The sequence below is a fragment of the Camelina sativa genome, chromosome 1, assembly GCF_030686135.1.
Source record: "Camelina sativa cultivar CO46 ecotype springtype chromosome 1, ASM3068613v1".
NCBI classification, from domain to species: Eukaryota; Viridiplantae; Streptophyta; class Magnoliopsida; order Brassicales; family Brassicaceae; genus Camelina; species Camelina sativa.
In genome coordinates this window covers 23,480,827-23,503,864 of record NC_141880.1, presented here as the reverse complement: position 1 = coordinate 23,503,864, position 23,038 = coordinate 23,480,827, and the positions used below count along the sequence as shown (strand labels likewise).

Genomic DNA, 23,038 nt, shown 5'->3' with positions numbered 1-23,038 from the left:
TTGATACATCTTTCTTTTGCTTGTGCGAGATTCTTCTATCAAGAGGACCAGAGCAAATATGAAGTCTATTGAGTTTTATTCGGATGAAGAAATCGAAGGAGAAGAGCCCTATCAAGTCACGTTGGATGAGGAAGACAACTATGAAGCTATCTTGTGGCAATGAGATGGTAGTTCAGCTTCTAATTCAAGGGATGAACCAGATCGTGAAGCACCAGACCCAGAACCACCCGACTCATACAACACCAATAAAGGCTATTCTAAACCATGGATTAAATTTAAAGATGATTTTTGTAGACATGATTCAAAATCTCCACTGACCCAAATTATGTCTTTTTCAGGAAATGATAATAAATTTAAGAAGGGGGAAGACATGGACTGTGATAGAGGAACCACAAAGGACTACCATTATCAATGTCTTAAAAGGAGAGAACAGAAGTCCGACCATCACATCTTGTCACACCAAGTGCCTAGAGCCTCACATCAAGCAAAACCGAGAGACAAGTTGTGTCGCACAAAGCCACAAGTGGTAATGAAGTGACTCAAGGAGCATCAATTCGACCTAAACCACCTCCAAGTGGTAGATGTGATCCCCTATCGGAGAGAGACGCAAGGGCCAATAAGCTAAGAGGAGGCGAGCTCAAACATGGCACTAGCAAAGACCCATTGCTATCTAAACCGAACCAGACCTACAAGAAAAATTTCAGGTTATCTCTAAACAATGGTTATAAATATTTTGGACCTGAAAGTTTTGAGTTTACAGGACAAAAAAAAGAGATTATCCACAGTGGTAACACAACATGGACATGTACTTTAAGTACTATGCCATTCCCAAAGAAGAAAAGCTCGAATATTGTCTTGTACAACTCATAGGAAGTGCAAGTCTTTGGTGGAACAAAGAAGAAAAAGTTAGACGAAGGTCACTCAAAACGTGGAAACAACTAAAGTTGCTTATGAGGGAGAGATATGCACCTCAAATGCTGTCCCAGCCTAGTCAAAACACTTACCCTTCAGAGGAACCAAGCCTAGATAAAACTACACACCACCGTGTTAGTTCCAATCAAGATTCCGCCAAGGTAAGTGGCAAGAATACTGAGCTTAACTTTTATCAACAACTTGACCACGTGATGCACTTGCTTTCATCCAAAAGGTATGAGAAAGGTACAGGTGCAAAAGGAAAATCGGATCCCACACCTTCTCTAGAACCGTGAGACAAACTCAAGCAAAGTAAGTCCTCTAATTTTTCAAAGTCAAGTGAATTGACATGCTATAGATGTCATAAGAGAGGTCATTTTGCTGCAACATGTCCTGAAAGACAAGTAGAAGATGGCACATTGCTAGAATTAAAACTGAATGCATCTAGTTCAAATGACACTTTATCAACATCAAGTTTAGAATTTCCCAATTCTAGATTAATGCGCTTGCCTTTGCCAAAGGTTATTGATGCATGTCAATGTCATAGCATAGATGACATATCTAAAGAGTTAGACTACAAGGTATCAACTTCAAGGGTAGTTGATGTTGACACAAGTCTTAAAGCAGAACTTTCCGAAACAACATCTACATAAGTTTGCCGAAATAAGATCACTCTCATTGGGGCAGATTTGATGTCAAGCATTCTACATGGTACTCTACAAGATACAGGTACCAAAAACATGTATAATGATCAGCGAGAGACCACATCCAAAATGATCTTAAGTTTGGAGCAAACAGAGACACTCAAAAGGCGTGATAACATAGAATCAAATCCAGAGCTTAAGTTGAGCAAGATAGCCACTAGAGAAGATGAAGTTGACACAAACAACATCTTGCTGCAAGAAGAACCACCGGATCAAACATTAAATCAACCAACCTTGTTGTTTTTGAATGATACACTCATCGATGAACTATGTCAAGTAAGTAACCCATTATTTCAATTTATTTCTAATAATTTGAATGATGTGATTATAAACTAATAAAAACCTAAAGAGTGTGAGAAAAACGTAGGTTCTTTAAATAAACCTATGAAACCTATTTCTTGTATTAATACATATCAAATAGTCTGTGATATACCTAGTGCTATAATTTTGAGAAAGAAATGGTTCAAACAAAAAATGTTTTACATGTTTATATTGATCCCATGACTGTAATAATGCACTTGCTCTTTGTCAAAAGTGTCAACAAAATTGCAGGTACAAAAGAGGATCAGAAAGGCAATTTACCAGAGATGAAGAGACTCATGAATCTAAATCAAAAGCGGAGAAAACCAGAGCCATTGGTGGTCACACCATTCCTTAAGGAGACTAGAGGAGTCCCGAAATCTTGCTTAATTAAATAGGAACCACTGGATCTCAAAGCTCAAGCTAAGATCCAAGGAGGAGCTAAGGACGCTACACCATCAATCATGATACCGGATCAAAACCGAGGCGTGATCCTATCTTTCTTGCTCAGAGGACAGAAACTTGATGCACCACGCATCACAAAACCAAAACCATACCGAGGTAAGACCCTAAACTACCAAAATCGAATGAAAGCTAACTTGCTTTCACTTGGTACAGATTATACAGTTTCGAGGACGAAAAGTTTTCAAGGGAGAGGGTATGATGCAGACATCAGAACTATACCAAACTGGGAGCACGACGAACCAACCGGTCCACACCAAACCGGTCCACGAAGAGCATCTTGGAGAATCTTTTCGCAAATGGAGTTCTGAACAAGCACAAAGAGAAGGGTTAATTATTCATCATCAAATTAACCCTAAGGAGCCCAATGGTTCAAGAGGGATCAAGCATCAGCAAGTGAAATTACCTCATTGTTGGGATATGACTGTTGCACTCTTTTTCCCTTGTCTAGGGTTTTTCCCACTGGGTTTACCTAGAAAGGTTTTTAATGAGGCAACACCAAGTCATCAAGGAATCACTTACCATCCATCTGATTCAAAGTTGACACAAGAAGTCGTAGCTGAAGTACTTGTTGAACTACTCGATGATAGACATGCTGAACTACTCGATGAAGGACCTGAACTACTCGCGGATGAATCAGACATCATTGCATGCTATGAAGAGTTTCGGCCTTTTGACACTTGGACCAGGCCTAGAGGAAGCCCACACACCTATTTGATTCACCAGAAGTCCCCAACCCATGGAGTACAACCCAATAGAAGACTCAAGTCCAAACCACCATTTGAATCATGTCCATTAATCTACTTGAAGCCAGATAAGGAAACTTCTATTTTCCTTCACTTGGACGTGCCCCAAATCTACATATGGAAACCAGAAGAGCCTCTACATCCACTAGAGAATATTTGGAGGATTTTCACCAGCAATAATAACCATTGGATCAGGCGGATTCAATCTTATTATTACTCGCCTCTTTCGGACCCGATTGTCATCAATGCACACAACCTACTTCCTAATCTATTTTTGTGCAAATTCGAGTTTCCACAAGTACCTATGAAGCTTCCAAGGCGTCATCATTTCCTCCCCAAGTTAACGAGATACAAGGCACATCTTCTTGCTTTATTTGGACTGATTCTACACTTAATGGTCCAATGATCATATTTTCATTAATTGTTGCGATTTCTTTCTTGTTTTAGAACACTAGAACGTGTAGTTGAGCCTATATATGCTCATTAGTTTGTTCATTTGTAAATCACCCTTGATCATTTTAATGTAATAGAAACGTTTTCTTCTTTACAAAGTTTGAGTCTTTGTATTGCTTTGTTCTTTAGTTCTTTGTGAGTGATTCACTTAGTCCTTCAGAATCCTGTGGATTAAGTTTGTTGAGTGATTCACCATCCTTCATTCGTTCATTGATCGAGCGAGTCGATTATCCCACCAATTGAGCGAGTCAATCACCCATCTATCCATCGTACCATCCCTTGATTCACGAGAGAGTGCTTCAGAGCCAGCTCGTGAATTCCACCTTCCGCAAGATAAGCTTGGAATCTCTTGATCCTTGTGTGATCTTAAGTTGGAGTGATTCCAATCTTAGATCATGCCTGGGTGTGGCGGTCTTTTGAGACATTTTGTGGCTTTCGGGGCGGACTTTTGAGTCATTGTGTCGGGCGTGGCAGTCCTTTGAGACATTGTGTGGCCTTCGTGGTGGACTTCTGAGACATTGTGCCTGTGTGTGGCAGTCTTTTTTGACATTGTGTGGCCCTTGTGGCAGGCTGTTTAGCCAGATGTGTGGCCTTTGTGGCGGGCTGTATAGCCATAGTGCCTGTTTAGGCGGTCCTTCGGGACAGATGGTCTTTGTGATGGTCCTTCGGGACAGATGGCCTTTATGGCGGGCTGTTTAGCCAGAGTGCCTGTTTAGGCGGTCCTTCGGGACAGATGGTCTTTGTGATGGTCCTTCGGGACAGATGGTCCTTCAGGACAGATGGCCCTTGTGGCGGGCTGTTTAGCCAGACTGCCTGTTTAGGCGGTCCTGTTTAGGACATATTGTTTGGTCTTTGTGACGGTCCTGCTTAGGACAGATTGTTTGGCCTTGGTGGCGGTCCTGTTTAGGACAGATTGTTTGGCCTTGGTGGCAGTCCTGTTTAGGACATTTGTTTGGCCTTGGTGGCATGTATAAGATCCTTGTGTGGTCATGAGGTATTCCAGCGAGGGAATATGTGTTTGGTAGGACATTGAGATGTTTTACGCGAACCACGAGAAGGAAACCTGGATAGGGATAGGACTCAGACGTGTTCAGAATTGTTTCCTCACGGCTCTTAGTACTACCATATTCCAAGACTTTGTGGCTTGGGAATATGGTTGGTATATCGACTTCGGATGACGATCCGGGGGCGCGCTGTAGGGTGGCAACCCGAGAGACGAGTATTGGATTTTACTTATATATTATGGTATGCGGGTTTAGGCCCGATGAGAGCCAACATTATGGCATGCAGACTTAGGTATGATGAGGAGCCAATAAAAACTCAAGGTTTAGGCCTATGAGGAAAAGGAAAGTCCAAAAGTCGAGAGCAAATAACGCCTGGAGCGTGAGTCTATCGCCTAGAGGTGACCTTCTGTAGATCGGTTGGAGGAGTGTGGGCCGTGGAGATAGTTGCGCAGGAGTCCTTTGCTGATGGTTGTTCGAGATTCGACGACAAATCTAGATTGGTGGGGGAGAATTGTAACACCCGTGAACCGTAATCCCGGTTTGGGAGTTGCATCGGTCGATGTAGATGGTGCATCGGTTGATGCAGGTTCAATTCTCTGCGTTTTGACTTAAGTTAAACGCTGCTTTTTGGGTTAGGAAACCCTTAAGTCGAGTTTTGTTTCAGTCGACGGATTTGGCCATTTTTGAGAGAAAACGAAAGAGAGAAAAGGTTCTTGAGTGTTCTTGAGGTTTTTGGGTGATTTGAGGCTGTTCCTATAGAGATTTATAGTTGGGATCGTTGTAGGAGCTTCCTGGAAGTGTTTTCTGGCTTGTTTGAGGTTCAGATTCGTCTTGGCAAAGGTAAGTGCAGGAACATGGCTTATCTAAGCTAGAGAACTCTTTAATCTGCTTGTTGTGTGTTGTTAGACTTGTTAGATCGTTATTTGGGACGTTAGGAAGCTTTCTTGTGGCTTGGGAACGAGTCTTGTGGTTGCAGGAACGAAGATCCGGCGAGAAGCTTTGGGGAAACCATGATTCTTGGCATTGCATCGGTCGATGCATATCTTGCGTCGGTCGATGCAAGTGCGAGGACGGCGCGTAAAACTTTAGGGTTTTCGTGTTATGTTGAGCATGCATTGGTCGATGCAGTGCGAGTATCGGTCGATGCAAGTGTGACTTGCATCGGTCGATGCAACTTTCTGTCGGTCGATGCATCCCCATGTTGGTGTCGGTCGATGCAGAGTCCTGGTTTGTCGTTTGTTGTTTGTTGATTGTTGTTTGAGGATTAGATATGACTCTATTGCTTGTGTGTATAGCCCAGTAGAGGGGAGGATTGCCTTACTGAGTGTTTATTAAATACTCATGCATTGCAATATGTGTTTGTGATGCAGGTAAAGGCAAAGTGTGATTATGGAATAAAGGAAATGAAGAGGAGGATGTTCTCGGGACTCGGTTTGATGTTGGCTGGCATTGCTAGGTTGCTAGAGTTAGGTCATTAGAACATTGCTAGGGTGGTGGTTATGTGTTTCCTGTTGTTTGATTATTGGATATTGTTGACGTCATATTTCTTGGTTATACTATTGGATATTATTGGATATTGATATCGGTTATTCCGCTGATAATTGTGATTGTGGTTAGGTGGCTAGTGGGTATGGGACCACGAGCTGTAGTTTATTTATTATTATATTATTATTTATTATTTATTATTAAAAAAAATGGTTCAGGTTGTTTCAACGGTGGGTTTGCTATTTAGTTTAGGTGGTTAACTGTAGATCCTTCGGGATCTTAGAAGGCGGTTGCGGGTTCAGGGTTATGGAGGGTTGTTTGAGCCACTTCCATTTGTAAACCGCCGCAACATAGCATCCACCGAACCGGATTTGAAGGAATTTTGCTCAGAGATCTCGTAGGTCGCTGGACTTGGAGAAAGGGTGTTAGATTCTGATGTGGTTAGATTGCTAGGTACGGGATTTAACTTCGCGGAGCCGTGTTATCGGATGCTTGAGCATATCGGAAGACCTGTAGCGGGTCAAGCTGGACATCGGAGAGGAATCAAAGATAGAATTTGGATGCTTCTGTCATTGGTACTGATCTAGTGTCTATGCTGCAAAGCCGTGGGTCTTGTATCCACCGGTATTAATGCTTCAAGTTTCTGTTTCCGGTCATTCAGCAGGGTCTGATCTCGTTTTCTGATGACGGCAAAGACTTTTGTTTTCTCTTTTTGTAATCTGTTGGATTTTTGTAATTTTTAAGGCCTTGCCTAATTTTTGGGAAGGCCCATTATTATTAATATAATTACAAACTAAAAAAAATAGATTAATTATATATATATATATATATATATATATATATATATATATATATATATTCCTTACCTTTACCATTTCTTTCACCACAAATATCTCGTTGAATACTTACTTTTTATTTAGTTAGTTGAAATTATCCAAAAAAACTATTTAATTATTTTCAAAAATATCCAAAATTTTCAATGTACTCTTTTGAAAATAATTGATTACATGTCTTTTGTGATATTTTTGAAAAAAATAATTAAAAGTGATATTTTTGAAAAAAAAAACTAAAATTGTGGTATGTTAAGGAATTTCTTTTAAACATTTTTGGAACTGTCTATTGTATATATTATTTTTTCTCTATTTTTACCTGGTGTCCCTTTTTATGAGTACCCGTATTTAAGGGTTGAGTACCCGTAATATCTTTGATTTCCATAATATACAGAAAAATAAGTTGTAAGATTTTAATATGGTTTAAATAAAAATTAACATTTCTTTCTTTAACTACTAAATTTTTTCTGTTAATATTAATTTCAAAATTAAAAAGTCCAAAATAGCTAGAAAATAAAATATTTTTGATATTAGTGATATTATCTTGTAACTTTGCTTATTTTTGTAGTGAAACTTCCTATTCTATTTGTATAATCTTGACTGGATAGATTAATGGTTTTTGTTTTTTTGAACTATATATTGCATATATTTCTTTTTATCTATTTTTATTCAGTGTCCCTTTTCTGAGTACGCGTATTTAAGGGATGAGTACCCGTAATATATTTATTCCCATATATACGGTAAAATAAGTTGTAAGATTTTAATTTGGTTTTAATACAAATTAATGTTTCTTTTTTTAACTACTAAATATGCAAAACGCTCATTAAATGTGAATTTTTTTTGTTAAAATTAATTTCAAGCTTAAAAGTCCAAAATAGCAGGGATGTTAAAGTAATTTTGTTACACAGTGTTAAATCTTGTCCGGTCTCATCCTATTGCGTCCTGTCCCGATCCATCCCGTTAGAAATTTTATATCCCATAGCCCTTCTCTTTTAAACAATTATCCATATAATAATGCTATTAATAAATTTTGGCTTAGAAATTTAGACGAAATACATATATTCTCTATTTGAATATTTAATTTATATTGTTAGTAGAAATTATAATTTTCAAAAGCTCTCAAAATATTTTCAAGAATATCAAAAATTCTCAAAAAACCTGTCTCAAAACAGTTAACATTTTTTTGAAAATCGTTTAAGCAGTTAAATATTTCTCATCATAACGCCATAGATAGACCGGAATTTTAATCAAAATTTAATGCACTTGTTCAGAATTGAAATTAATTGCATAAACATTAATATATTTGTGATGATATTAAGAGTGTATATTTTAAAAAATAATAATCTTATGATTAAAGATTATATAGTGTTTTTTAGACGAAAAAACACCTTAAAATCCTTTCTAACTGAATAAGAGAGGATTGTATTAATCAAATAAATAATTTAATAACAGCAGTCAAATAAAAAATTTCCATTTGAATATTTAAAGTTATACATTTAATTTTAGTGTTTATAATATTTTTTGATAAAATTATATGATTATCATATATTATGGTTTTGCCTTAGCTTCAATTTCTAAGATTAGATTTAGAAGATAGCTTCAAGTTCTTTATTGCAGCTTCATATCTATAATAATTCCACATGTGAAATGTAATCAGACGACCAAAATCAATGATAGATTTCAGTAACCCCCAATCTGTATGTGGACTTGTATTCTTCTTTTTTTTTGTTGTTGTATTCATGCCCTCTATGCTCTATTTTCGTAACTATACTTATTTTATTAACATACCAAAAATGATAATTACTGGAAAAGTAACTATCAAAATGAACATTATGATCTTTCTTCAATTTATTTTTTTTTATTTTTTATTTTATTTTTTCACTGTAAAAAACGAAATTAGTAAACAATCATATGTGTGTGTAAATTCTTTTAAAGGCCCGTGAACATTTAATTTTGATTATTCAAATATCCAAATCAATACCAACAAATAAATAAAACGACTTGATTATCTTGGGTGAAGTTTAGAATAATTCTTTATTAACACAATAGAGGTAAATAAGGTGGTTGACTCGAGAGTCTCTACTGGAACACAGATACGCAAAAAGCTTGTCCGTTTGTGTTGTACCTCAGATCTGTCTCAAACCTTAATGATTTTATCGTAGGTAGAAACACTTCTTCATTAAGAATCCAATCAACTAAACATCACACAGTCAGATTATAAGAAACAAAGTCATGTTCAAGATCAGAGGCAGCCTCCCAACTGTGAAGATTTGCAGATGGGAGAAGTAAGTTAGAAACGGCACAATGCTATCACATAATGCAGAAAGAAACTCGAATCTCGTTTTTTGATCCATAAACTTAGTAAATACGAAATGTTGCAATGAAACATAATAATATATCGGCTTCATTTGCCACCACCTGAGTCTTTTCCCTCTAAAGCTGCAAAATTCACAAAATCAAACTCTTCAAGAAGACTTCTATCAACAAAAACAAATCGATACCCAAACCAAATAACTAACTAACCTTGACAATATAAGATGTGACTAACGGAGAGAAGTCTTATTTAACCTTCTATATTTTAAGGTGTCATGATTCTAAAGATAGGAAATTCATATTCAGGATTCAAGAGCATAAAATAGCAATGTTAAAGGATATGCCTTTTGTAGAATGTTGGTATAGTGCATGATTATTGGCTTTTCTGTGATTCTCTTTGAATATCTCCAGCTAGATCCTCTTTGTCTCAAGCTCTGCAAAACAAATGAACACAAACAATTACTCAGTGAGGGCAAGCCTTAGGGCTCACGAAGTCTTCATACACAAACATGCTTAGACCATCACAAAGTCTAAACCTAAGACAAGCAATCAATCACGTGTCAACGACACACAAACATCAAACAAATGAGACTACGTCCCATAAACAACGCTGTGCATTACCGGATTCCTCATGCTTTCGCATTTCTTCCTGCACATTTCCGTCGTCGTGCATTATGGGATTCATCATGCTTTCGCACTTCTTCCTACACATTTCTATTACCGTACATTACGGGATTACTCGTTCTTTCGCACTTCTTCCTGCACTTTTTCACTTGCGTATCCGGATTCCTCATGCTTCTCGCACTTCTTCCACGGACAACGCGTTGGCTCGTCAGCCAATCCTGATCTACCCGCATTCCGCGCCCGTAGACCACCACACAACTACAAGGAAAAAAAAATCCTTGTAGGACTCTCTGCAGCTCACCCGCTTCTTCGTGCCTCTTGGCACATTTTCTCCTCACACTCAAACAATTTATTGAATCACACAAACATGCATATCACACACCACGCAATCCGTTTTAAAATATCTAGTTCTTTTAATTCTCAAATCCTATTACTAATTCTTTTTCTCTACATTTTATTTAGTAAATATATAATATATTTATTATTATTATATACTCAACAATCAACTAAGATTATTTATATATAATCCATAGGTATACTTGGTTTAACCTTAAACTAAGTAACTATCCAAACATATCGGCATATGAAAAAGACACTAACTAGTCCTCACCTTAGCCAAACGAATAGAATCCTCGGTTCAGCACTACCAACAGCAGAAATCCGCTTCAACAACAATCTTGACCTGCAAAAGTTTAGATTAACCAATCAAAGATTATTTCCCAATAACAATCCATGATTTAAATACTGGTTAGCAATGAACAAACAACACAACAACAACAACACGAGACGTTACGCTTCATCGTTTACCTCTCACGGTGATTAGTCTCGACGCACTGTTAACACGGCGGCAATACTCGTCTACGGACTAAGGCGGATCAAGCTCACGGTGGTTAGGTCCTCATGCCACAACAAAATACAACAACACAAAGTGACACATCAGACAAAGCCAATAACTTCCTGCACAAGTTACAAAGAAGATCTAGGTTTCCTTACCTTTAATGGTTTAGACGATGACTACAACTACTCCGGTAACAGTGGTTGCCATCTCCGTGACACGGTGGTAGACCAACGGTGAAGAACAACCGCCTTTGACGACAACAGAGAATATCAGAGTGGTGAACTCCAACATCAACAACGATGGACTCGACGATGGCTCTTAACAGCTTTTGAGATTTAACCGAGTGAGCAGATGTAACAGTAAGTGATTAGCATAAAGAAAATTTCTAGAAGAAATGATAGTACATAGAGGATTTACCAACTAAAACTGAAACAGAAAGCATCAATAGACCAAGCACATGTGCAAGTTGAGGAGAGATAGTTAAAAGAATGCAGATTGTTCCAAATAAGCTACAAAAAGGGATAATGCATTAGTCACAAGAACTGGCATTCCAATGGTAAACAACAACAAGCAAAACAAACATTGGTCATACAAAACGAAGCATACCTTCTGGATTAAAACCCTTCTGAAATTCTGAGCTCTTAAGGTAGCCATAACGTTTTCCCAGGTAGCATTCATGTTAGCCGTAAAAGCAACAGTTAAGATGGGTTCCAACGAGTACAAAACACGATAATAATTACCAAATTAAGATATATGATAAGCTGAGTGAAGTACCGCATTTGATAATGAAGAGGATAAACCAACAATTTATTACATGGTCAGTATACTTCCGTCTTCCTTTGTAAACCCTTCTAAAAGAGCCTTCACCAACGAGCTCTATCACATGATAATCCTCTCTCCTTCCACTGATTCACATCCTTATCGAACCGATACATCTTCGATTTCCTTTCGATTCACAAACAAACCAAAAAGAAATCAGTCAAACATCTCTAAGAAGACCATCGCTCATCACCAAGAGCTAAACCCTATTAATTCGATCAGATTTAGTTGACCTAGATCAAACAAAATGAAATGAAAATAAACAGAGCAATGGAGAAATAGACTTACGTGTTTATGCCGGAAAAAGCAATCAATTGAATCGATAATCATTGAAAACTGAGTTCACGGTTTGAATCGATTCACCGTTTCATCGAGAGAGGAAAGTGAGAGATAGTGGGGAAAAGAAAGAAGAAATGCAAATGGTTACTCAAAATTGACAAAAATTTAAAAAATGGGTTGAACAAAATTGGCTTGAATAATATTCAACTCATTCATCTCCAGGAATAGTAGTTGAACAAGTTGAAAATGTTCAACTTGAATAAAAAGTTGAATATTACCTCTTCAACCTTTTCAATGCAAATGGTGAAAATTGGTTGAATAATTTTTTTCAAGCCGTTCAATCTCTTCAACAATGCAACCATTTGCAACCTAAGAAATTTTTTTTTTTATCTTTTGTATTTAATCAATATCCAACCAAAATTAGCCACATATCGTTTCTTTAGGATTGCTTCCCCTCCTCCTCAGAGCAACAATTCTCAGTTAATGGGCTAATTTTTTGGGTTTTTCAAAAAAAAAGATAAATTGGTTGAACAAGCCAATAAGAACAGTAGTGGACATGCTCTAACGGACCTAACTGACTTATATTAAATACAAAATGTTATACTCGTAGACCAAATCATTTCTCTTAACCGTTTGAAGCTTTTGAGTAGTAAGTCAAACGAAGACGTGTGATTTATGTCAACTATGTAAGCTAAGTAGTATTCCTAACCAGACGTGTGATTTACTCACCCTTCAACAAAATTGTTTTTCTTGCAAGGAAATTAAGTGGGTAGAAGTTGAGGTTAAGGAACCGGATAGGATGTTTTCGTATTGTTTTGCAAAATCTATGTTTTCTTTGCTCGTTTGTTTTCGCATTCAAAACAGATCCAACTGTTTTTAATTTGTGTTTTGTTGATTTGTAAACATTATAATAAGTATTAAATCGAATTATTTTCATATATATTTTCGGACAAGTGGAGCTGGTACGGTCTAGTCCGAGCCAGCACAACGCCGTGTACGTACCGAGGGTTGCAAAGGGATGTACGTAGCGGGTAGACGGCTGCTGGTGGAATGGCTGGAGAACGTAATTTGTTGGTGGAACCTTGGTCGAATCATAGGCAGTTGTATCATTGTGACGACCTCCGAACCGGTCTGCGGTTAGTCCGACCATGTGGATGGTTCGGGTGCGTTACATTCATCACAACCCACAGCCCCACAAGAAAGCAAACTGGAACAAATGATGCATGCACTGATGGAAAATCAGAAGAAAAATGCCACTGAGGTGAATGTCAAGATCGATAGCATGTTCGGAGCTGAATGGGTGAATGGGATAATACGAAAAGCTGAAATCAGTAGTAGGAGAGCTTCAGGTCAGACTCCCTTTCATCGAAGTAGTACGGATGGTTCCATCTCTTAAAAAGTATGTGAAGGAGATCTTCACTGATAGGCTCAGTTTGGAGAAAGGAGTTATGTATCCACGCAAGAATGCAGTTCAATGCTCCAAAATCGAATGCCAGCAAAATGTGGAGATCCAAGAGCATTTACGCTGCCTTGCATAATAGGAGATTTCAAGTTCAATAATTGCCTCTGCGACTTAGGGGCAAGCGTGAGCCTGATGCCACTCAGCGTTGCAACGCGACTTGGACTATACTCCTTCAAGCCGACCCAAGTCAAAATCTTAGTCCTAGTTGATCGCTCTACCCGACATCCAGAAGGGGTATTGGAGAACCTACCAATGCAAATTGGGAACTTCTACATACCTACTGATTTCATTGTTTTGAAACTTGACGAAGAATCTCAAGAACGCATTATGCTTGGAAGACCCTTCCTGGCCACTGCAGGGGCAATGATAAACGTTCGAGAGGGCAAAATTGATTTGCACATGGATGATTTGGTCTTGAGATTCAATTTGGAGAGAGTAGCTAAGAAACCCACCATCGATGGCCAAACCTTATGGATTGACACAATAGAAGAGATAGCAGATGAGATCTCTGAAGAAGTATGTTCGAATGAGCACCTGGCCGTAGCTAGGGTACTTGACTAAAGAGACCGTGAAGATGGCAGAAACACTTGATGCTGCAGCAAATTTGGAATGCAAAGTCCTTTTTGTTAATTTGCAAGCTGGACTGACCGATCCCAACATTGCACTGACCGATCCGGCTCCTTCTGCGGAAATTACCGATAAGCGCAATGGAACAATTGTTCCTGATTTTAGATCAGTCGATCCCGAAACCAGCTTTGAGACCAAAGAACACCAGGAGGGCTGGAGCAAGCTCAAGGCTCCAAAATTGGACTTAAAGACACTCCCAGAAGGGCTCAGGTACGCTTATCTTGGACCAAACTCCACATATCCGGTAATTATTAACTCTAACCTGAATAATGTTGAGACCGCACTCTTGCTCTGCGAGTTGAGAAAATATAGAAAAGCTTTAGGCTATTCCTTAGATGACAATTCAGGTATATCACCAGAGTTATGCTCTCACCGCATTCACCTTGAGGATCCTTCCAAATCTTCTATAGAACATCAACGAAGGTTGAACCCAAACTTAAAAGAGGTGGTGAAAAAGGAGATCCTCAAACTGTTGGGTGCCGGAGCCATCTTCCCAATCTCCTACAGCACTTAGGTGAGTCTGGTCCATGTGATACTAAAGAGAGGAGGGGTGACGGTAGTTGTAAATGAAAAGAATGAGTTGATCCCCACCAGAACAGTCACAGGACAACGAATGTGCATCGACTACCGTAAGTTCAATGCAGCCACCAGGAAGGATCACTTTCCCATTCAATTCATCGACCAAATGCTTGAACACTTAGCCAATCACCCTTATTACTGCTTTCTGGATGGCTACTCTGGCTTCTTTCAAATTCCAATCCACCCGGATGATCAGGAGAAGACAACATTCACGTGCCCTTACGACACATTCGCTTATCGACGGATGCCTTTTGGGTTATGCAATGCCCCATCTACCTTCCAGTGTTGCATGAGGTCCATCTTTTCTGACTTAATTGAGGATATCATGGAGGTATTTATGGATGATTTCTCAGTCTATGGTTCATCTTTATCTTTGTGTTTGTCTAATCTGTGCAAGGTTCTTCAACGTTGTGTGGACAAACACCTTGTTCTGAATTGGGAAAATGCCATTTTATGGTCACTGATGGGATTTTTCTTGGTCATCGGATTTCTGAGAAAGGGATAGAGGTTGACAAGGCCAAGATTGAGGTGATGTCCAGTCCAAAGCCGCCTAAAATAGTGAAAGATATACGTAGCTTCCTCGGCCATACTGGATTCTATTGATGGTTTTATAAAGGATTTTTCCAAAATTTCCAAGCCACTCACCCAGCTATTGTGTAAAGATATCTCGTTTGAGTTTAATGCGGAGTTTCTAGAGGCCTTCCTCACAATTTAGCAAGCACTGATATCAGCTCCAGTAGTCCAACCACCCGATCGGAATCTGCCCTTTGAAGTTATGTGCGACAAAAGTGATTTTGCTGTTGGATCAGTTTTGGGACAGCGCAAGGATAATAAGCTACATGTTGTTTACTATGCCAGCAGGACACTTGATGGAGCACAGACCAAGTATGCCACGACATAAAAAGAGCTATTCGCCATAGTCTTTGCGTTTGAGAAATTCAGATCCTACCTGGTCAGCTCTTAAGTGATTGTCCACATTGATCACGCTCCACTGCGCTATTTACTGACAAAAAAGGATGATAAACCGAGGTTATTACGGTGGATTCTTCTCCTGCAAGAATTCGACCTTGAAATAAAGGACAAGAAAAGAGTGGAAAATGGAGTGGCAGATCACCTTTCTAGACTAAGGGTTGATCAAGATATCCTCATCGATGACCGGCTTCCTGAGGAGAATGTGTATGTAGTCTCAGCATTTGAGGAATGTTACAAAGATAAAGCCGACGCTAAGGTTCTTCAACAAATTGGTGATGACTCCCCATGGTATGCTGACATCGCAAACTATTTGTGTACTGCAGAGGAACTTCTGAACTTTACTGGATATGCAAAGAAAAAGTTTTTGCGGGATGTGCAACGCTACTTCTGGGATGAACCTTTCCTTTACAAGCATTGTGCCGATGGCCTTTACAGAAGATGTGTTCAAGAATCAGAATTTCCTGGAATTCTTTTTCACTGTCATGCATCCAGCTACGCAGGCCATTTCACCATGTACAAAACTGAAACCAAAGTACTTCAAGTCAGCCTCTGGTGGCCTACTCTGTTCCGTGATGCACACGATGTTTTCTCTCGATGTGATGCTTGCCAGCAACGTGGGAATATAAGTAAGAGGAACGAGATGCCACATAATTTCATCTTGGAAATTGAGGTGTTTGACTGTTGGGGAATCGACTTCATGGGACCCTTTCCTCCTTCTTATGGCAACCTCTACATACTTGTGGCAGTAGACTACGTCTCCAAATGGGTCAAAGCATTGGCAAGCCGCACCAATGATTCAAAGGTGGTTCTTAAGATGTTCAAGCATATAATTTTCCCAAGGTTTGGTGTTCCGCGGGTGGTAAAAAGCGATTGTGGAACTCACTTTATCAACAAAATCTTCGAGAATCTTCTGAAAAAGCATGGAGTAACACATAAGGTCGCCACACCATATCATCCTCAAACTAGTGGGTAGGTTGAGATCTCCAACCGTGAAATTAAAAGCATCTTGAAGAAGACAGTAAACTCAACAAGGAAGGATTGGCTTGCTTAACTCGATGATGCGTTATGGGCCTACTAGACTGCTTATAAGACACCTATTGGAACCACACCATTCAAGTTGGTCTACGAGAAGTCATGCCATCTACCTGTCAAATTTGAGTACAATTCACTTTGGGCGAAGAAGCAGATGAACTTCAATGTTAAGATAGCGGCCGAACGACGCCTGATCCAGTTGAATAAACTTGATGAGATCCACATGAATGCATATGAGAGCACCAAAATCTACAAGGAACACACTAAAGCAATGCATGACAAGAAAATTGTTCCTAAGAATTTTTCTCCTAATGACTTGGTTCTACTCTTCGACTCACGATTGAAATTTTTTCCTGGCAAGCTACGTTCTAGCTGGTCTGGACCCTTCCTCATAAAGGAAGTTCTGCCCTATTGTGTTGTTGATAACTCTTTAATTTACATGTTTTAAGCATCCTTTTTTGTCCATATTCTGCATTATATTTACCCTAACCTTAGAATTTTTAGGTCATTTACTGTAGGAATCCACATTTAGGCCATTTAGGGTGTTGCATTCTTGCATTTGCACATTTTGGATGAAAACATGTGCTTTAGAGCCTAAAATGGGGAGAAACAAGGTCAAATCCGAGCGTGTACCCGAAGGAGCTATGGAGCAGGAAGAACAGTCTGAACCTCAACAAGATAGAAGAGGATCAAAGGGCAGGAAGAACAACGCGAGGACCTATCCAAGGAGTAACCCGACCACATCCTCGAGCACCGCTTCAAGCAGACCCTCGGGCAGGACTGGGCAGCTAGAGTTAAAGGGTTTCCATATATAAACCCCCCTCTTCTTCTTCTCGCCCTAGCACGCCGCAAACACTCAACACAGAGAGCGAGAGCTTCTGAGAGGGATCTTGAGCGACTCAAACTCTTTTTCCACTTTGTTAGGATTTATTTTACATTTCTTTGCTATCCTTTTAGATTTCTACTTTGCACTCTTACTTCTATCTTATTTTTCAATACAATGCAATTTTCGCTTATCTTTGTTTTTATGTTTTCTGCAATGAGATCGGAGTAGTGAAACAAAGTTTCTAGGGATGGGATAGATAATTATGTGTTCTGGATAGGTTAGAATGTCTTAGCTCTGTTGTTTATTTTATATAAGTTCCTTTCTAGATTGGTGTTCTTAATTCTATCAATCGACCGAGAGGTTGAGATTAGATCTACGGTGTTTTGCCATCGAGAGATGTAGTTGAAATGCTTGAATAAATCAATGCTAGAGATTTACTCACTTAGCCTAAGAGATTAGATGTGTAAGGAGTTTATTGACAATAATGAATCGGTTTGTATTGCGTTCTTGGTCATGTTTCTCCAACGAGAGTTGGGTAGGGGAGTGATTAAGGTTGATTGTTTTTATCACGAGTGTTTTAACAAGATTTTAGAGATACATTGTCTAGGGAATATTTGCTTGAGGCATTGTAGGACATCCATACTGGTCAGGAACATTTAGGAGTCGATTACCCCATGCTTAGGAGCTTTCGCTTTTGGATTGTTTACATTTTAATTCATAACTCGACCCAATACCCGAACTGGTACTCGATCACCAGCTTCATGTACACCTTCGAGTTGTTCTTACTCTCCTTCCTTACCCGATCCAGTACTCGAATTCTTGCATAGAGTGCTTAGGTCGTGTGGTTCTTGTTTATTTATTTTCTTTTAATTATTTTAGGATTGTTAGATCAAACCCCAACTATTGCTTGGCTTGACTTGTTTGTTCTGATCATATCTAATCTGCTAGCATAACAACCATTTGGATTGATAACCTTTTGTACTACAACTGCATAGGGAATTGATACCCTGGGTGAAAATCCTGTTATCAATTTGGCGTCGTTGCCATTTGGTTGAATTTATTTTGCTATGTTTAAGATTTCAGAACTTGCTAGATCAAGTTCTATTATCTACTTTGCTTCGTTAATGACTTGTTTACTTTCATGTTTGTTTGTTTTGCATTTCACGTACACACGAGTACCCACCCGACCCGTCACTCGATCACCTGGATCGAATAGATCCTCTTGTACTCACTCGGTCAACTTATTGTGCATGCAAACACGATCCAAAGGTAGCCAACACTTGAGTTCTTTCATCGACAACATCGACAGACCTAGGCTATACGTCAACAACAAGCCCAGCAACCACAACCAACTACAATTGAGGAGGTCATGAATAATCAATATGGTCAACCAGCTCCTTGATGTCACTATATTTTACCATATTTTAGGCCTTGTTTAGTTCATGTTTTGCATCATATAGAAGTGATTCATTAGCTTTTATCACCATTTCTGTCCAAATATGCACTTAGGATGTTTATAAGCATGCATTGCATACATTTGTGCATTTGGAGTATTATTAGGTATTATGGAGCTCTAAAAGGGTAAGGAAGGACTTGCTGTTATTTCTGGAGCTAAACAAGAGGATAGGGAATATCAGGAAGGTTCGGAAGTCCACTCGACCACAGCACTCGAGCATGCACACGGTCGAGTACTCCGTCGGATGAATATATCGAGCTCCTCAAAGATCGATCCGAATGAAGATCTCCCGTTGCGATTCGATTTCTGCATCCTTCATGAGAGTTGTAGGAAATTGAGTTATGTTTGTAATGCCGGTGGTTTCAAGTCAATCGGAGGTGTTTCGCCAGAGTTATACGGATTTTACGGAACAGATATCATGCCAGATCGAAGACTGAAGCTACTTGACGGACCAACAACTCGACCATGCACTCGACCGAGCACATAGTCGAGCTGACTGCCGCCTCTCTGTTTTGTCCTCTAGCTAACTAGGGTTCTCTCTCTTTATTATATACATGTGTACTGGCACTTGTGGCCGAAAAGGGGGAGACCCTGGAGACCATGTAGACACCTCATAACCTAGTTTTTGCCATTTTTAGCTTCTTTTACTTTATTGCATCATTTCTTATCTTTTCTCTAGATTTTCACACATTTGTAACCTTGATAACTTTGAATCTGTTGAATATTTTCTTTCACTTCTTTGTTTAATATTGTTCATCTTTATCTCATCTTTCTAGTCATGATAGTTTCATTAATTTCTGGGTTTGTGTTCTTCATGATGATTTTTAGATCTTATTAGTGGCTTAGGATCTTAGGGATGGATTAGGCTGGGTAAAGATTATGGTTGTTTAGATTGGTCAAGCTTGATTGTTATATATCTCTTCTAGATTAGATATGCTCTATGCTATTCTTATACTGAGAGAGTAAGGATAGATCTTAAGCTTCTTAGCATCACACCAATGTCTAAGTTGTTAGATAAGGCTAATGCTAGAGATTATCATGAAGCATGCTAAGAGATTAGATGTTTAAAGTGATTTTTGACATTGATGATCTGGGTTTTAATACCTGCTTTGATATGTAATAGCTAGTGAGAACTAGGTCTAAGAAGTATCTTGGCTTGATTGTTATTGTCATGAGAATGGATTAACATGTATTAGAAGATCATTGTCTAGAGATAGCTCATTGTTGATTGAGGTTTGTTGACCAATTTAGATAGCCATAGCTTGAGTCCATCCCATGAATCCATCCTTAGGATTTTCTTTGTTTATTGATTTCCCTGTTTAAGTATTGTTAATTGCTTGTTGTTTGCTCTGTTTTCATTATTTGCTCTGTTTCTGTTCATTCGCTTGTCAACTCGACCTCCCACTCGACCATGCACTCGACCGAGTGCTAGGTCGAGCTCCATTTTACTTTCTTGCTTATGCATTGTTCTGTTCATGTTTTCTTCTGCTTATTAGTTAATTCTGCTTAGTCTTGTTTATTGCACTTGTTCTACAGTTTAATTCAGCATTAGTATTGTCTTAAGTTGCCTTAGTTCATTGCATTTCATTATTGTCATTAGGTTGTTAGAAACAAATCAACTTGATATTTGGCTTAACTTGAATGCATTGATCACATCTTGACTGCTTACATATCACACTCTTTATGGATTGACATCCTTTATGCTACAACATCATAAGGGAATTGAAACACCTTGCATTACATTCTGATCATTCATACTTATGTTTGTTTGTTTGATTGCATCATTCATTCATTCATAAGTAGATACTTGAAAAAATCCTTGTTTCAATTGGCGCCGTTGCCATTAGGGTGTTTATATGTTCCAGTCGAGATTTCATTGTTTCAAGATTAAGCTATGTTACTTTTGATTCTATTACTCACCTCTCTCTTGTTCTGGTGTTGTGTTTTCATTCTCAGGTACCACTCGACTAGGCACTCGGCCGAGTACCTCAATGCAAACGGTCGAGTGCTTGTTCGAGCACCTGGTCGAGCACTTGTTCAGAGTCTCAAAGAAACAGAAGAAGAAGTGGAAATGGAACTACAACAGGATCAGATTGAACCTCTAAGGAGAAGGAAGATTGGTGATAGTGATGCTCCCACTACTCATAATCAGAGATATGGGATAGTGCCTCCTCCTGTCCACAACACAACCTTCACAATCAAGACTAGTTTGATCTCAATGGTTCAGAGCAACAGATTTTATGGACTGCCTAGTGAAGACCCCCTTGCACATCTTGATGAGTTTGATAGGCTCTGTAGCCTTACCAATATCAATGGAGTTAGTGAGGATGCCTTGAAGCTGAGGTTGTTTCCTTTTTCTCTAGGAGATAAAGCACATCAGTGGGAGAAGACTCTACATTCTGGAAAAATCACCTCTTGGGTTGATTGTAAGAAAGTCTTCCTTGCAAAATACTTCACTAGTTCAAGGACTGCACATTTGAGGAATGCCATTTCAGGATTTCTCCAACAAAATGGTGAATCTTTCAGTGAAGCATGGGAGCGCTTCAAAGGCTACCAGAGACAATGCCCACATCATGGATTCAACAATGAATATTTGTTGTGTACTTTGTATAGAGGTGTTCTTCCCAAGATCAGGATGCTCCTAGACACAGCCTCCAATGGAAGCTTCATGAATAAAGATGTAGATGAAGGTTGGGACTTAGTAGAGAACTTTGCTCAGTCCAATGGCAATTACAGTGAGGAATATGATAGAAGCTTAAGAGAAGGTGTTGCTTATGAGGAAGGGCATATAAAGGAACTACAAGCTTTAGATGAGAAGCTTGAGAAGCTAGATAAACTACTTCTAACCCAACAAAAGCAAGTACCTGTTGTTTGTGATGATGAGAAGTTTATGGTTCAAGTCTATCCTCCACAACAACTCCAACAAGCTCCTGCTCTAGATCAAGAGATGAAGAGTATGTTTCAACAACTGCTACAAGGCCAAGCTATTGGAGATATGGAAAAAAGTACTAAGCTCACAGAGATGAAAAACAAGATAGACTCCACATATGGTGCCCTTAATATCAAGATTGAAGCTTTAACTTGCAGAATCCTTCACCTTGAGAGCAAGAGTGAATCTTCTTCTTCTAGACAACTCAATGGGACATCAATTGACAATCTAAAGGAGTATGCCACTGCCCAAGCTATCTCTCTCAAAGAACTACCTTCAAAGCTCACTGAGGACAGTGACAACCAAGTTGGGGAGAATTTTCTTCAACCAGAGCTGCAGAATGAGAAGAGAACTGAGCTTGAGACACAACTCGACCATACACTCGACCATGCACACGGTCGAGTGCCTGTTCGAGTGGCTGTTCGAGTCATTGTTCAAGAATCTAGCAAGCCGGTTCGGTTCATTCCACCTCCCTATAAACCACCTCTGCCATTTCCAGGACGGTTTAAAGAGCAAATGCTGAAAAAGTACAAGGCTTCTATTGATCAGCAAGAAGTGATGGTCTTGAGTCATGAACCTTTGTTAGAAGATGCTGAAATGAAGGATAAGCCACAAGTGAAAGAGCTTGAGCAGAAGAAGCCAACTATTGATGGACAGACCTTCAGGATTAAAGAGAAAAGTCATGAAACTGAGTCTGAAATCTTTGAAGGAGTGAATGGGGTAAAAAGAGAAAACTCGACCTACTGCTCCGCCTACCACTCGACCGAGCACATTAAGTCACTCGACCGAGTGGTACCAAGTCACCCAAAATGCCCAGACTTCATCCCCAAGCTTCACCAACAACAAGAGCCAAGAAATCCTTCCTCTGATGGTTTGTCTGAGCTTCAAACTGTCAACATTCTGCATGATTCAGTGATGGAGTTAACAACTAAGGATGAGGAGATAAGGGGTAAAATTAAGAAGCTTCATGGTAGAGTGAGAAGTTCCTCTCCAAAGAAAGCAAGGCAAGGTCTGAGTATTATTAGCAGACACAGTTCTTTTAACATTGACCCAGGAATAAGAGGAGCAATGCAATCTTTAAGAACAGAGGGGACTTCATCACCTCTCTATAAACCTTCTAAAGCATAAGAAGTATGCAAAGTCAAGCTTAGAGACTTTAAACAAGCTCACTTGGGAGGAAGTCCCAAAGGTATCCTTGTACATATTGGTTTTAAGTTTCTTGTTATTTTGATCTTGTTTTCTTTAGTGTTATGGTTGGTCAGGTAGCATGGAGGTCCTTTAAGCACTTGGTGGATATCAAATGAATCCCACCCTCAGCCCATCCCAAGTAATACGCCAACTCTCTTTGTCTATACAATTGCATTTCTTGTTTTTATGTTGTTTCTT

The 23,038-nt window shown here is 39.2% G+C and overlaps 1 protein-coding gene and 1 non-coding gene across 2 annotated transcripts; one reads left to right on the top strand and one right to left on the bottom strand.

The window, feature by feature from the left end:
* Nucleotides 1–13,000: 13,000 nt before the first annotated feature.
* Nucleotides 13,001–13,792, top strand: LOC104710066 (uncharacterized). Its single transcript, XM_010426605.1, has 2 exons — nt 13,001–13,118; nt 13,266–13,792. Exons 1-2 carry the CDS (start codon nt 13,001–13,003, stop codon nt 13,790–13,792), a joined length of 645 nt encoding a protein of 214 aa, XP_010424907.1.
* Nucleotides 13,793–21,197: 7,405 nt separating this feature from the next.
* Nucleotides 21,198–21,303, bottom strand: LOC147950249 (small nucleolar RNA R71). The gene has a single exon (XR_015565458.1). It is a non-coding gene; the product is annotated as a small nucleolar RNA R71 (small nucleolar RNA).
* Nucleotides 21,304–23,038: the final 1,735 nt, after the last annotated feature.

What these genes read in the sequence shown, in the direction of transcription:
- LOC104710066 (XM_010426605.1), top strand. Translation starts at nt 13,001, where the DNA reads ATGGAAAATCAGAAGAAAAATGCCACTGAGGTGAATGTCAAGATCGAT. An exon ending in CAGTAGTAGGAGAGCTTCAG is followed by an intron (nt 13,119 to 13,265) that starts GTCAGACTCCCT and finishes ATCGAATGCCAG; the next exon opens with CAAAATGTGGAGATCCAAGA.